At 34.9% G+C, this 14,100-nt stretch overlaps 1 protein-coding gene across 1 annotated transcript; it reads right to left on the bottom strand.

The window, feature by feature from the left end:
* Positions 1 to 4,623: 4,623 nt before the first annotated feature.
* On the bottom strand, positions 4,624 to 5,664 carry LOC115715264 (cell wall / vacuolar inhibitor of fructosidase 2-like). The gene has a single exon (XM_030644108.2). The coding sequence runs from the start codon at positions 5,416 to 5,418 to the stop codon at positions 4,891 to 4,893; it is 528 nt and encodes a 175-aa protein (XP_030499968.2). The 5' UTR covers positions 5,419 to 5,664; the 3' UTR covers positions 4,624 to 4,890.
* Positions 5,665 to 14,100: the final 8,436 nt, after the last annotated feature.

Below are 14,100 nucleotides of genomic sequence, written 5' to 3'. Positions count from 1 at the left end.
AGAGTCTATAAATTGGCTTGACTTGATGGTCGCTAATAAAGAACTACTAGAACGTAAAACATTTGTGACCCTACTATCAATAAATAAATGATGTAACTCGCATTACTAATGTGAACTTTAAACTTCAGCTATGAATAAAGAGAAACATTTATATTAAGTAATTGCAAAGTTTTATTTTTTAAAATTACTTAAGGGGCATTTATGTATGATTAACCAGAATTCATCTGGAAATACATTGTATAATGCCAACCCATCATTTCAATTTTTTTTTTAAATTCAAAGGTTCTTGACTAAACCTCTTTGACGAATGTGGAGTCGAACCGTTACAACTCCCTGACCAAACCTTTTTTACGAGAGAGGGGTCGAATCGTTATAACACCTTGATCAAACCTTTTTGACAAAGAAGGGATCAAACAAATATAATTTTTTATTTATAACCTATCTGACTAGACATCACGACACCTTGGTAGAAGTACTTAAACCTCGAAAATGGATAGATAATATAACTATTCATACGAGCAAATTAAAAATATACAAAGTGATAAAATCCTTAGAGTATATTTAAGTTTGCTTAAGGCAGATTATAATTGCAATTGCGAGGCAGAATTGTCAACCGCTCAAAAATCATAAAGTTTGGTAGATTACTAACTACTTAAACAGGAAGATTATGAGCAATGAAAAAACCCAAAAGTACTGAACATTTGATCAAAATATAGTTGTTTACATTGTGAATAAAAATGCAAGCAAATACAATTGTATTAAGTTCAAATGAAAATAGTACACGGCATTGAAGATAAGAAAAATCTAAGACTGGTTATAAACTTGTCTTTACAAAAATGCCACTAGGGGCAGACCATTAAGTCATTCTCCTAAACAAAGGATGAAAGGGGAAGTCGATGAACTCGAGAAAGACCGTCTACAAGTAGCTCAGAGAAAGATCGACTACACGTAGCATGAGAAAGACCAGCTACACGTAGAGAGCTTTGATCTCTGCACAGACCTCATTCCCCTCATCATTAGAAGATCCCATTTCTTGAAGCCGAGATCTTTTTCCCAGCCTCAGGAAATTTCTCAACATCGGAGAGAGGTTGACGCAAAGATCTCCTGGAACAGGTTAGGGTCTTAGGTTGGTTGGATTCTCTAATAGAAACTACGCCAACTTCCTTCCCAGATCCACTTGAAACCATGCCAATCTTCCTTTGGAATTCTTCATCAGCCTAAGGAGGACCTTTGAGATCACTCACAAGATCTATACACTCTGGGATCACTTGTGAGGATCGGCCATGGCTGGCTACGAGGTTCCCCTGGTTTGGATTGGTCGGAAGCTCCTCAACCCTGGAATCTATCATTTTTGGCTCCGGTTGAGGCTTGAAATCTGTAGGAACAAATAGAAAATGGTTGGTGCATCTGGGTATTATGAGTCTGGAAGGATAAACTTCTGAACTCATAAGAGATATTTTGATAGAACGAAAATAATCCATTATGAAAATGGATTTCACTAATGAAGCCAGAGGTTTATGAAAAATGACAAGCTTGAGTCGCCCTTTTATACACGAAGTTCATTGACAAGAAAGTCAAAGATTGAGAAATCTAACGGCTAGAAGTTGTGCAAAATATGAAGAGATGATTCATAATGACTCTCAAAACCGTACAACTGCCAGAATTAAAGGGTGCATTTCTCCAAGAAAAGATCCTCACAAAAATGCCCTCTGTAATTATTAAAAATCTCTTTTTACTAAAAAAGAACTTTTTAAGGGGCATTTATTATACCAAAAATTTGACTGGAGGACATGTGTCAAGATAAAGGGAATGTGAATCGGTGCAATATCTTTTTATGGAATAACTCATTAATTACGTATGTATCAGAGTATATTTGTAACCCGCTGACTGTAAGGTCTTAGGTGAGGAATCAATGTACAAACCAGCACTTAGTGTATTAACGAGAAACCATATGTCGCTAAAGGTGAATAGCGAGGCACCGAAAAAAAGGGACACATACCTTAGCTTGGAATAAGCAAACTAAGTGTAAAATTCGGATCGACTCGAAGAACAAGTATGAAAGATGCCATCTCGCTATGAGGAGACTTGCTATAGCTTCATCCAACTAACAGGAGCAAGGCTCATAATCCTGACAAGTCAGAAGATTTCTTTATACCGACGATCGACGTAAGACATACATTGTCGACCTCGGAAAGAAGAATGGTCTCAACTCGCTATTGGGATCACTACAATCAAGTTTCTATCGAGACATCTCCAGATTCAACAATTAAAGACGTGTTTAATATACGATATTTTTTGACCCAGTGAAAGCGAGAAAATCACAGCTATACGATTTTCAAAATCATACACCGCATTTACATTTCGTGATATATAATCAGATCCCACGATTTTAAGAATAATGGCTGTAAACATATTCTGGTCAACTCTGTAATTAACTGTCCACTATGTACTTATAAATAGTGGCAAACAATCTCAAAAGAGGGACGAAAAAACTCATATGAAAGAGGCCCTAAAAAAATACTCAGAAATCTGAATAAGATTGACTCGTGGACTATGCAGAATTTTAACTGCAAAACCATGTAAAAAAAACCCTGTGTTCATATGTTATTTTTCTATAGCTTTTACTTTTTCTGTGTGGAATTATTACCGTGAGGCTCAAATTTAGTTAATGAAAATCTGCGTTAACAAGAAGCAACATGAATTTTGCTCCGGTTCCCATCAACTCCCCAAAGGAAACCCCTCCAAAGCTTCTCAGTCTCTTTTACAACACTTTGAGGAAGGAGAAATATGCTCATCCAATAGTTTCAAAAACCAAGAAAAACTGAATGAATAAGTTGTATTCTACCCGCATATGAAAGGTGCTTGCTCGCCCATGTGTGGAGTCTCATTTTGATTTTCTTCAAGATGGGCTCACAATCTTCTAATCGCCATTTGGTAGGTCTCATTGAGACTCCTAAGTACTTGAGGGGAAATCTTCCTTCAGCAAGCTAAATAAGATCAACTATATATTTATATATATATATTTCCTTTCATCATAAACTCCTGCTAAGAAAATTTGAGACTTCTCATAGTTGATGTGCAAACTTGAAGTGCCACTAAAATCCTCCAAAGCCTCTTTGAATATTTGAACTGATTTCAAATTTCCTTTGCAAAATACAATTAAATCATCTACAAACCATCAGTTAATAAGGTTTAGACTCTTACAAAGATGATGAAATCTGAACTATTTGTGCTTGGCTAGCAAAGAGAAGTCTTATAGACAAATACTCCATAATGAGAACAAAAAGAAGGGGAGATAGGGGGTCTCCTTGCTTTAGCCATTTTTCCCCTTTAAATGATTCCTGCATTTTTCCATTCATCAATAGGGAATAAGTTGTATTTTTAACACAAATCATTACCCAATTAATGAATCTAGAAGGAAAATTGAGAGCTACAAGTAGATCTTCCAAGAATTTCCAGTTAACCATATCAGAAGCCTTGCTAAGGTCAATCTTAATAATACATCTTGGAAATGTGTTTTTCCTTCCATAATTCTTTAAGAGATTTTGAAAAATTAGGATATTATGGGCTATAAATGTTTATATATATGTATATATTTATAAAATTAATCTTTCTAAAATATTTTGTTAAACCAATAAAAACAGTTAAATAACTGTATTTTATATATAAATATATAGGGATATGATTTTGTCCCGTTATTGTACTTTCACGGATTGTAATCCGTGATGTACAGCAGCCGTCAGATGAGGGAGTTATTTGATCTGACGGCTGAGATTGATCTAGGGGTAATTAGGGTTAAAAAGTAGAAACGTACTCTAACACTCATTTAATGTACCCTGAGACCCATCTAATGTACCACGGAATACATTCCGTGAAAGTACATCACGGGACAAAATCGTATCCCTAAATATATATATCCTAGTCCTACCCACTAAACTAAATTTAGAGTCTTTGAGGCTATTTGACTTCATAACTTGAAAATTATTTTCGGTTTTTTAAAATTGAAAACAGTTTTTGAAAACCAATAAGGGTCGTTTGGTAAAAAAATTTAAAAACAGTTTTTAAAAAATTGAGTTAATGTCATGGTATGGTGTTAAAATATTAATTTTTTTTAGTAAGAAAAAATCTAAAAATTATTTTAAAAAATTTGTGCCACACCATTATTAAATGTTTAAAATAATAAAAAAATTATTTTCTATTCTTACTTTTAATAATACGATTCTAAAAAACACAACCAAACAAACAAGATCCTTTATTTCTTCATTAAATACTTTATACAATATCTTCGTTTTCGCTTTGGTAATTAGTTTATTTTTAAGTAATTATTTTTCTTATAAAATATCATATTATGATAGTTTAATTTAGTATATGTTTTGTTAAAAGTTATAGTGAATAACAAATTCGGAAATAATTAAGTGCTGCTAGACGCTATTAGAGAAGTTTGTAAGTATATGAAAATGAAAATATAAAGAATATTATGACGTATATATCTATCCATATTTATCCATCAATATATATGAATTTATTTTGTAAGTTTTTGTTAAAGTTGGTATCCAAAGTTAAGGAATTTCCTTCGTGAGTATGATGGTGTAAAATTTGAAGCAGAGTGTTGCATAAAGCCTAGTTTGGAAGATAGCTTTGAGTAGGCATATATAGGTAGGTAAATTCCAAAACATGTGTCACGGGTTACAACAAAAGAACAAACATACATTAGAGCCTCGATCCAAACTCCATTGGTTTCTGAAACTGGAATAGTTTTCACATGCCTAAGATCTAACCTCTTCATCATATCTTACCGTGGTCCCACCCCAGCCATAGCCTATCTCAATATATATATATATAAATATTTTACCCTCCAGTACACAAGTAGATAGAATACAATTTTTACTTTCAATATTCACCAAGATTGTCGATTATACCCAAAACGACGTCGCAGATACGCTTCAAGCCTTCTTCTCTACGCGCCAGCTCAGGCGGATAAGCCAAGCCAGGAAATCGTCGGAACGCGTTACGGCACGCGTTGGGGTAATCTTCGGCTGCGGTCACGTGCAGGTAAGCGTAGTCGAAGTTCTCTGCGACCAAATCCTGAGCAGAAGACTGGAGGGCGTCGGCAGCGAAGCCGTACTTGTCGGCGCACTCCTTCAGAACTTTCTTCATTGCGACGTCGTTTCCATAGGCGCTGAGCAACTGAGACGACAGATAAGACGACGTGGCAGTAGAGTTGGCCATCCCGATCCCAATCATGATCGTCGCGAGTCCCTTAACGTCCTTGTTTTTGCTCGTGGGATCCGATTTGAGAGAGGAGACACACAGATCGTAGTATTTTGTGGTTTTGCAGGTTTTGTCGATGGAATCGTTGGAATGGGTTCCGGCGACGGAGACGATGAGGATGAGGATAAAAATTGGAGAAGCGGCCATTATTTGAGTGAAGTTTAGGGAGTAGTATTTCTGTTTGGATGGAGAGAAAGTTAGATGGAAAATGATGATGTCAGGTCATATATATATTTATAGTGAGAAGCTAGCTAGGTAGGTGTATGGAGTCTGTTCAGTGTTTTGTTGTTGTATAGCTTCGATTTTCTTATTGTTTGGGAGGAGGTGAGATTTTGACTTTGTTCACGTACAGTCATTACTATATAACCTCTACAATATCTCTAATTTGATAGAAAAAATAAGGAATTATAATTAAGAAACTGTTTTTTTTAAAAAAACAGAAAATTATTATTTTTTTATTTGACCTTAATTTTTAAAAACAGTTTTCAAAAAAATAAAGTTATAAGAATTAAAAATTTTGAAAGCAACCAAAATACTGTTTTCTATTTTAAAAAATAATTCATTTTTTGTCAATATTATTTTTGAAAAACACTAATCAAACGCAACTTGTGTTTTGGTCAATATGTAACAATTCTTTATTATTATAAGTTAACTTAAATCTATTACAATAGGATATCTCATACTCTTTAGTGCATGATTTTTATCAAATCCTAAACGATTAGATTTGGTGTGACTATGTAATATGCCACATAAGCAACTGTTTTAACTAACTAATCGAGTTAATTAAAACCAATATAAATGTCGGTTTAGTTAGTTGTAACACGTGTGGATTAAGTCCTATAAATAACAATGTACTTGTAATATGAAAGGTTAATCCTTTTATTTGTAAATTTAGATTCATATGAATAAAGAAAGTGTTATTACATTTCTGTCTAAGTTCTTAAGTGTGGTTCTTTGGCTTTGTTGTTGGTTTCGGTTAAGTGCTTTAGTGGAGTCTTCTTGAATGTGTATTGAACTCCCATGGTGGGTGAGATTGAGTCTTGAATCTCTAACAAGTGGTATCAAAGCTGGGGTTGATCGAAGATGGATCTTGGAGCTGTTGAAGTTGAATCTTGATAAATCAAGAAGGTGATGTGATCTGCCAATTCAAGCTTCAGAACCAGGTGATCAATCAAGTAAGAAGATGGGGAATGTCAAATTCGATCTTGAGAAGTTTACAGAGAAGAATGACTTTGGATTGTGACGAGTCAAGATGAGGGCACTTCTGCAAGATGCTCTATTGGGGGAGAAGAACTTGCCTGCTGGTTTAACAGAAAAAGAGAAAACAAAGCTTCTTGATAAAGCACATAGTGCCATTATTTTAAGCCTTGGTGACAAAGTTCTCAAAGAAATCTCAAAGGAGGAATCTGCAGCGGGTGTTTGGAAGAAATTGGAGAGCTTGTATATGAAAAAATCGCTGGCAAATAGGTTATTCCTCAAACAGAAACTGTATTCTTTTAAAATGACACCAAGAAAAGAAATTGAAGATCATTTGGATGATTTCAATAAAGTGATCCTTGATTTAGAGAATATTGGAATCAAGGGGGAGGATGAAAACCAGGCTATCATTGTGTTTAATTCTCTTCCAATAGAAAGCTACGAGCATTTTGTTGACACCATGACGTATGGTAGAGAATCTTTGACATTAGAGGAGGTACAGAGTGCACTAATGTCAAAGGAGATGAAGAGAAAGGTAGATAAACAAGATGACAATGCTAGTGAAGGGCTCTTTGTCAGAGGAAAGGGTTCAAAGAAGGAGAACAGTGATCAAAGCAGTGGAAACAAAGACAAGTCTAATGCCAAGCTCAAGAGAATATGTTTTCTTTGTAATAAGACAAGCCATCTGAAAAAGGATTATCCAATCTTGAAAGATTATATCTTCAAGAAGAATGGAAATGCAGATGTTGTATCTGATGGAGATGATAGTGATGGCTATGACATTGCTAGTGTGTTGGTAATTTATAAAGACAAGTCAAATACAGGTTGAATCATCGATTCAGGATGTTCCTTCCATATCTGTCCTGACAAGAAGCAATTCATCAACTACATAACTGTTAATAGTGGCACTGTCAAATTGGGTTACAATCATTCATGTCCAATTGTTGGAATTGGATCTGCCAAGCTTCAAATGACTGGTGGTGGAGTTACAATGTTAGAACATGTGAGACATGTACCAAAAATAAAGAGAAATCTGATCTCAATGGCTATGTTAGATCAAGATGGATACTCAGTAATGGTTGAAAATGGCTCATTAAAGGTGACAAAAGGTGCAAGGGTGGTCGTGAGGGCTACTATGATGAATGGAATCTATGTACTTTAGGGTAATACATTCAGAAATCAAGTCAATACAGTGGCTCCGAAGGGTGAAGAACCAACTCTAATCTAGCACAGAAGACTGAGCCACATCAGCTATGGTGGTTTGAAGATTTTGAGCAAACTTCGAGTATTTGGCAAGGATCAGATACATCCAATGGAACTGTGTGAGCAATGCATACTTTGGAAAGCTACCAAAGTCAAGTTTGGAATTGGGAAGCATACTACCAAGGGAATTGTTGACTATCTACACTCAGATTTGTGGGGGCCATCTAGAACAAAATCAAGAGGAGGGGCCAGGTTTTTTTTTATATTCATTGATGATTTTTCTAGATATGATTGGATTTTCATACTGAAAAATAAAAATGAGTCATTGAGCAAATTTAAAGAACTGAGAACTGTGTTAGAAACTCAAACTGGTAAGAAAGTAAAGAAGTTGAGGACAGATAATGGGCTTGAGTTTTGTGCAGATGAGTTCAAAGAATACCTGCAAACTAGTTGGGATTGGAAAAAGCATCTAACAATGCCCAGAAACCCTCAGCAAAATGGACTTACTGAGAGAATGAACAGAACCATACTTGAAAGAGTTAGATGCATGTTAATCTATGCTGGTTTGCCAAAATCTTTCTGGGCAGAAATAGCTTTTACAGCTTGTTATTTGATCAACAGATGTCCATCATCTGCAATTGAATTCAAAACACCTGTTGAGGTGTGGAAAGGCAAGCCACGAAAGGTATGATCATCTTAGAATATTTGGTTGCCTTGTGTATGCTCATGTCAAAGAAGGGAAGCTGGATCCCAGGGCAAGAAAGTGCATCTTCCTGGGATATCTAGAAGGAGTAAAAGGTTACAAAGTATGGAGCATTGAAGAAGGCAATCACCAAAAGAATTTTGTAAGTAGAGATGTGATCTTTGATGAGAAGACCATGTACAAGGATCTTACAAATGTACAGAAGAATGACATACCAGACAGAAACTCAAATGGCTCAATACAGTTTGAGGTGGAGTCAAATGAAAGGGAACATGTTGTAGATAGAACAACTGAACCAGAAGAAGAAGAAGAAGAAGAAGAAGAAGAAGAAGAAGAAGAAAGAAGAAGAAATGGTAGAAAGAGTTGAATTTGAGGAAGAGCCAGATACAGAAGATTACACTCAAGATTATCAGTTAACTAGAGATAGAAAAAGAAGAGCAACAAGATCACCTGTCAGATTTGGTTTTGCTGATGTAATTAACTATGCTCTAAGTATTGATGCAATGGGAAATGAGGAACGTGCAACCTATGAGGAAGCTATGCAATCTGATGATAAGCTTGAGTGGGATAATGCTATGGATGATGAAATGACTTCACTAACCAAAAATAAGACCTGTATCTGATTAGAAGGCCTAAAGGTCAAAGAGTTAGGCTGCAAGTGGGTGTACAGACACAAGGATGGGATTCCTGGAGTTGAAAAGACTAGGTTCAAGGCAAGAGTAGTTACAAGAGGTTTCTCACAAAGAGAAGGGGTAGACTACAATGAGATCTTTTCTTCTGTGGTGAAACACACATCAATAAGGCTAATGTTGAGTATTGTTGCTATCAATGATCTGGAATTGGAACAACTAGATGTCAATACAACTTTTCTGCATGGAGACTTAGAGGAAAACATTCTAATGAAGCAGCTTAAGGGGTATGAATTCAAAGGGAAGGAAGTGTTGGGTTTTATGCCCTAAATAAATCTCCATTTCAATGTAATCTTTATCCTTTAAATATCAATAAAGAAACAGAAGTATTTTTCACTTATTTGTGTGTCATTTAGTTCATGTTATCATTTACTTATTTATTTGATTTATAAATTCATCCAAACCCTTATCACATTTATGTTCTTGTTTATTGTGTCATCAGCACAGTGGAAAGTAATCAAGATTATGTGATTAAATATATATTCCTAGATTTATCAGTACACAGGATTTAACTGATATGTGAATCTACAACATAGTTTATTTGCACCTTGGATAAGTGCTATGTTCTTTCCAGGGCATTGGTTAAAGTAAAGCTTGGGTTGGGTGCATGGAGTATGCATCGGAAGGGACCGATATTGAACTTTGAATCAGATATATTAAACTTACCGTAATATCTATTCAATTCAATATCACCTAGTTGATCCTAGATCAAATGATCTTAATCCTGATATGGTTAGGTTCAATCTCAGGAGTATTACACATGTTCTTTGATTTGTTAGTTAAGCCTACTTTTGGGTTAGGGTGATACATACATTTTGGGAACATGGTAGTGCAATTGAGTGGGAGCGCTAAACATAGATATAGAATCTATAGCTTCTCTCTGGCAAATAGAAGTGAAATGATGATTTCTTTCGAGCTTGGCTAAACAGAGATAAATGGTTGAGTACTCATTTCAGTTCATTGAAATATCATTTATACGGGGCTAAGTGTTTTAAGGATAAAATACATTGAAGGGTGTAACAGTAATTTAATCCCTATACAATGTAAATCATCTATAGAGGATCATTGATTACTGGGATTATAACAATGGATAATTGATAGCGTATCTATATGGTGAAACATATAGAGCGTTCTATATAGCTGAGAGTGCAATTCCAAGTTCTATGTGTGGATGCAACAAGGAATTAATAAGTCAGTGAATTTACTTGATAAGTTCTTGGTCTGCTTATTAGAAGCTCGGATATATAGGCCCATGGTCCACATACTAGTTGAGACAATACTACTTGTAAGACTCAGTTAATTGATTTTGATTAATCAATTATAATTCTAAAATTAGACTATGTCTAGTTTGTGAATTTTTCACTAAGCAAGGGCAAAATTGTGAAGAAAGAGTTTCTAGGGTTTATTTGTTAATTAAGAGACTTTGGTTAGTCTAATTAATAAATATATTAAAAGACAATATTATTTAATAATTAATTTTTAGTTATTAAATAGTTGGAATTGGCATTTAAATGGTTAAATTGGAAAATTAGCGTTTTTGAGAAAATGAGATGTAGAAATGATAAAACAATAAAATTGCAAAAGTGGGGCCCATTATCCTATACCTTGACCGGCCACTTATGTAGGTATTTATCATTTACCTTTTTCATTATTTTAATGCCAAATAAATCTAACCTAACCCTAGGTGGTTGACTACAAATAAGTAGTGATGGCTTCAGGAAAAAGATGATGCATCTTATTCCTTCAGAGAAAACTGAGTGCCTTCTTCCTAAACCTAGCCGCCACTCTCCCATCTTCTTCTTCACTTCTGAAAACCGAACCCTTGAGTGATAGAGTGAGTGCCCACACACATCAAGTGGTACCTCAATCATAGTGTGGAAGATTGTGAAGAATCCAGATTAAAGAGAAGGACATTCGGGCTCAGATCATGGTGATACTCTACGACAGAGAGGATACAAGGGTTAGAGATCTAAGTGGAAGGAGACATTAAATTCCGCTACAACCACTATAAGGTTTCTCATACTTTATATGTGTTTATTTCATATCTTTTTAGAAGTTCATATTTAGGATGTTAAACAAAATACTTGTTAGTAAATCTAAGATCCTGGTAAAATATTTTCAACAGGAAGATCATGAATGCTAGATAAAGAGATCCTTGTACGGATTGAAACAATCACCAAGGCAATGGTACAAGAAGTTTGATGAGATTGTACTCAGAAATGGTTTCAAGAGGAGCTCTTATGACAGATGTGTTTATGTCAAAAACAACAAAGCTACTATTTATCTCTTATTGTATGCCGATGACATGCTTATTGCATGCAAAGACATACAAGAGATAAACAAAATAAAAGTTAAGCATAAAGGCTTTCAGGCATTGATATCATTAGAGACAGATCCAAGAGAATTCTTAAACTGTCTCAAAATGGTTACATATCTAAAATCATTGACAGATTTGGTTTCAATCAAGCTAAACCTGTCAAAAATCCCTGCCCACCACTGTTCAAATTGTCCAAATCACAGGCCCCTATAGATGATGAAGATGCAAATTACATGAACAGGGTGCCGTACTCTAGTGTGGTGGGGAGTCTCATGTATCTCATGATTTGCACCATACCTGATATCAGTTATGGTGTCAGCATGGTGAGCAAGTTTATGGGACAACCTGGCAAGGAGCACTGAAATGTAGTAAAATGGATCATGAGGTATCTACAAGGCAGAAAACAACTTGGACTGGTCTATGGGATAAATTCAGAAACAGTCAACATAGCAGGGTTTGTGGATTCTGACTATGCAGGTGACCTTGAAAATAGAAGATCACAATTAGGGTATGTATTTTAGTCAAGTGGATGCTCAATTTGCTGGAAATCGAATCTATAATCCATTGTTGCCCTGTCTACAACAGAAGCAGAGTACATTGCATGTATTGAAGCAGTGAAAGAAGCCTTGTGGCTTAAGGGCATCTCCATGGAATTTGGCTTAGACCAGAGATGCATAATTGTACAATGTGACAGTCAAAGTGCTTTGCACTTGAGCAAGAACCAAGTATTCCATGAGAGAACAAAACATATAGATGTGAGGCTTCATTTTCAGAGATGTTTTAATTGGAGGAAAGGTGAAACTCGAGAAGGTGTCCACTGAGAACAATGTAGTAAAGCCCTACCTACATCCAAGTTCTACCATTGTTTAAAGCTACTGAATGTAATGGATGTTTAGCAATCAAATTGCAATACTGCTGTTATGTTTATATGTGTATATTACTTGTCAAGGTGGAGAATTGTTAGATTTGGTGTGACTATGTAATATGCCACATAAGCAACTATTTTAACTAACTAATGAAGTTAGTTAAAACCAATACACATGTCGATTTAGTTAGTTGTAACACGTGTAGATTAAGTCTATAAATAGCAATGTACTTGTATATGAAAGGTTAAACCTTTTACTTGTAAATTCGGATTCATATCAATAAAGAAAGTGTTATTACATTTCTGTCTAAGTTCTTAAGTGTGGTTCTTTGGCTTTCCTGTTGGTTTCGGTTAGGTGCTTTAGTGGAGTGTTCTTGAATGTGTATTGAACTCCCATGGTGTGTGAGATTGAGTCTTGAATCTCCAACATAAACTATCATAGTTTTATTTTTCCTCTCCAAACTTATTAGTCATAGCCTCATTCTTCTTCATGGTTGCTCTGTTGGGTTTTATGCCCTAAATAAAACTCCATTTCAATGTAATCCAATTTATTCAATATCAATAAAAAAAAACAACAGAAGTATTTTTCATTCATTTGTATGTTTTGGTTCATGTTATCAATTGCTTGTCTATTTGATTTATAAATTCATCTGAAACCCTTTTCACATACTTGAACCTGTTTATTGTGTTGTCAACACAGTGGAAAGTAAACATGACTATGTGAATAAAGATTCCTAGATTTATCAGACACATGGTTTTACTGATATGATAATCTACAACAGAGTTTACTTGCATTTGGTATAATGCTATGTTCTTTCCAGAGCATTGGTTAAAGTAAAGCTTAGGTTGGTTGCATGGAGTATGCATCAGAAGGGACCGATATTGAACTTTGACATAGATTTATTAAACTTACCGTAATAACTATTCAAGTCAATATCGCCTAGTTGATCCTAGATCAAATGATCTAAAACCTGATATGATTAGGTTCAATCTCAAGAGTGTTATTCGTGATCTTTGATTTGTTAGTTAAGCCTACTTTTGGGTCAGGGTGATACGTACATTTTGGGAACACGATAGTGCAATTGAGTGGGAGCGCTAACATAAATATGGAATCTATAGCTTCTATCTGGCGAATAGAAAGTAAAGGATGATTTCCTTCGAGCTTGGCCAAACAAAAATAAATGGTGGAGTACTCATTTCACATAGCTGAAATATCATTTATACGGGGTTAAGTGTTTTAAGGAAGTCACGGTAATCTAATCCCTTTACAGTGTAGATCATCCATATAGAGGATCATTGATCAAATTAGGATTAAAATAATGGATAACTAATGACGTGTCTATATGGTGGAACATATAGAGCGTTCTATATTCTGAGAGTGCAAGTCTAAGTTCTATGCGTTCTATGCGTGGATTCAACGAAGAATTAATAAGTCAGTGAATTTAGGTTATAAATTCTTGATCTGCTTATTGGAAGCTCGGATATATAGACCCATGGTCCCCCCACTAGTTGAGACAATATTACTTGTAAGACTCATTTAATTGGTTTTGATTAATCAATTATAATTCTCAAATTAGACTATGTCTATTTGTGAATTTTTCACTAAGTAGGGGCGAAATTGTAAAGAAATAGGTTTTAGGTTAATTAAGATACTTTGTATGGTCCAATTAATAAATAGATAAATGACAATATTATTTAATAATTATTTATAGTTATTAAATAGCTAGAATTGGTATTTAAATGGTTGAATTTGAAAATTGGCGTTTTTGAGAAAATGAGATGCAGAAATGATAAAACAACAAAATTACAAAAAGTGAGGCCCAAATCCAATATGCCATGGCCGGCCACTTTAATA

The sequence above is a fragment of the Cannabis sativa genome, chromosome 4 (assembly GCF_029168945.1).
Source record: "Cannabis sativa cultivar Pink pepper isolate KNU-18-1 chromosome 4, ASM2916894v1, whole genome shotgun sequence".
Taxonomy (NCBI): Eukaryota; Viridiplantae; Streptophyta; class Magnoliopsida; order Rosales; family Cannabaceae; genus Cannabis; species Cannabis sativa.
The sequence above is the reverse complement of the archived record's forward strand: the minus strand, read 5'-3'. Positions and strand labels throughout refer to the sequence as shown.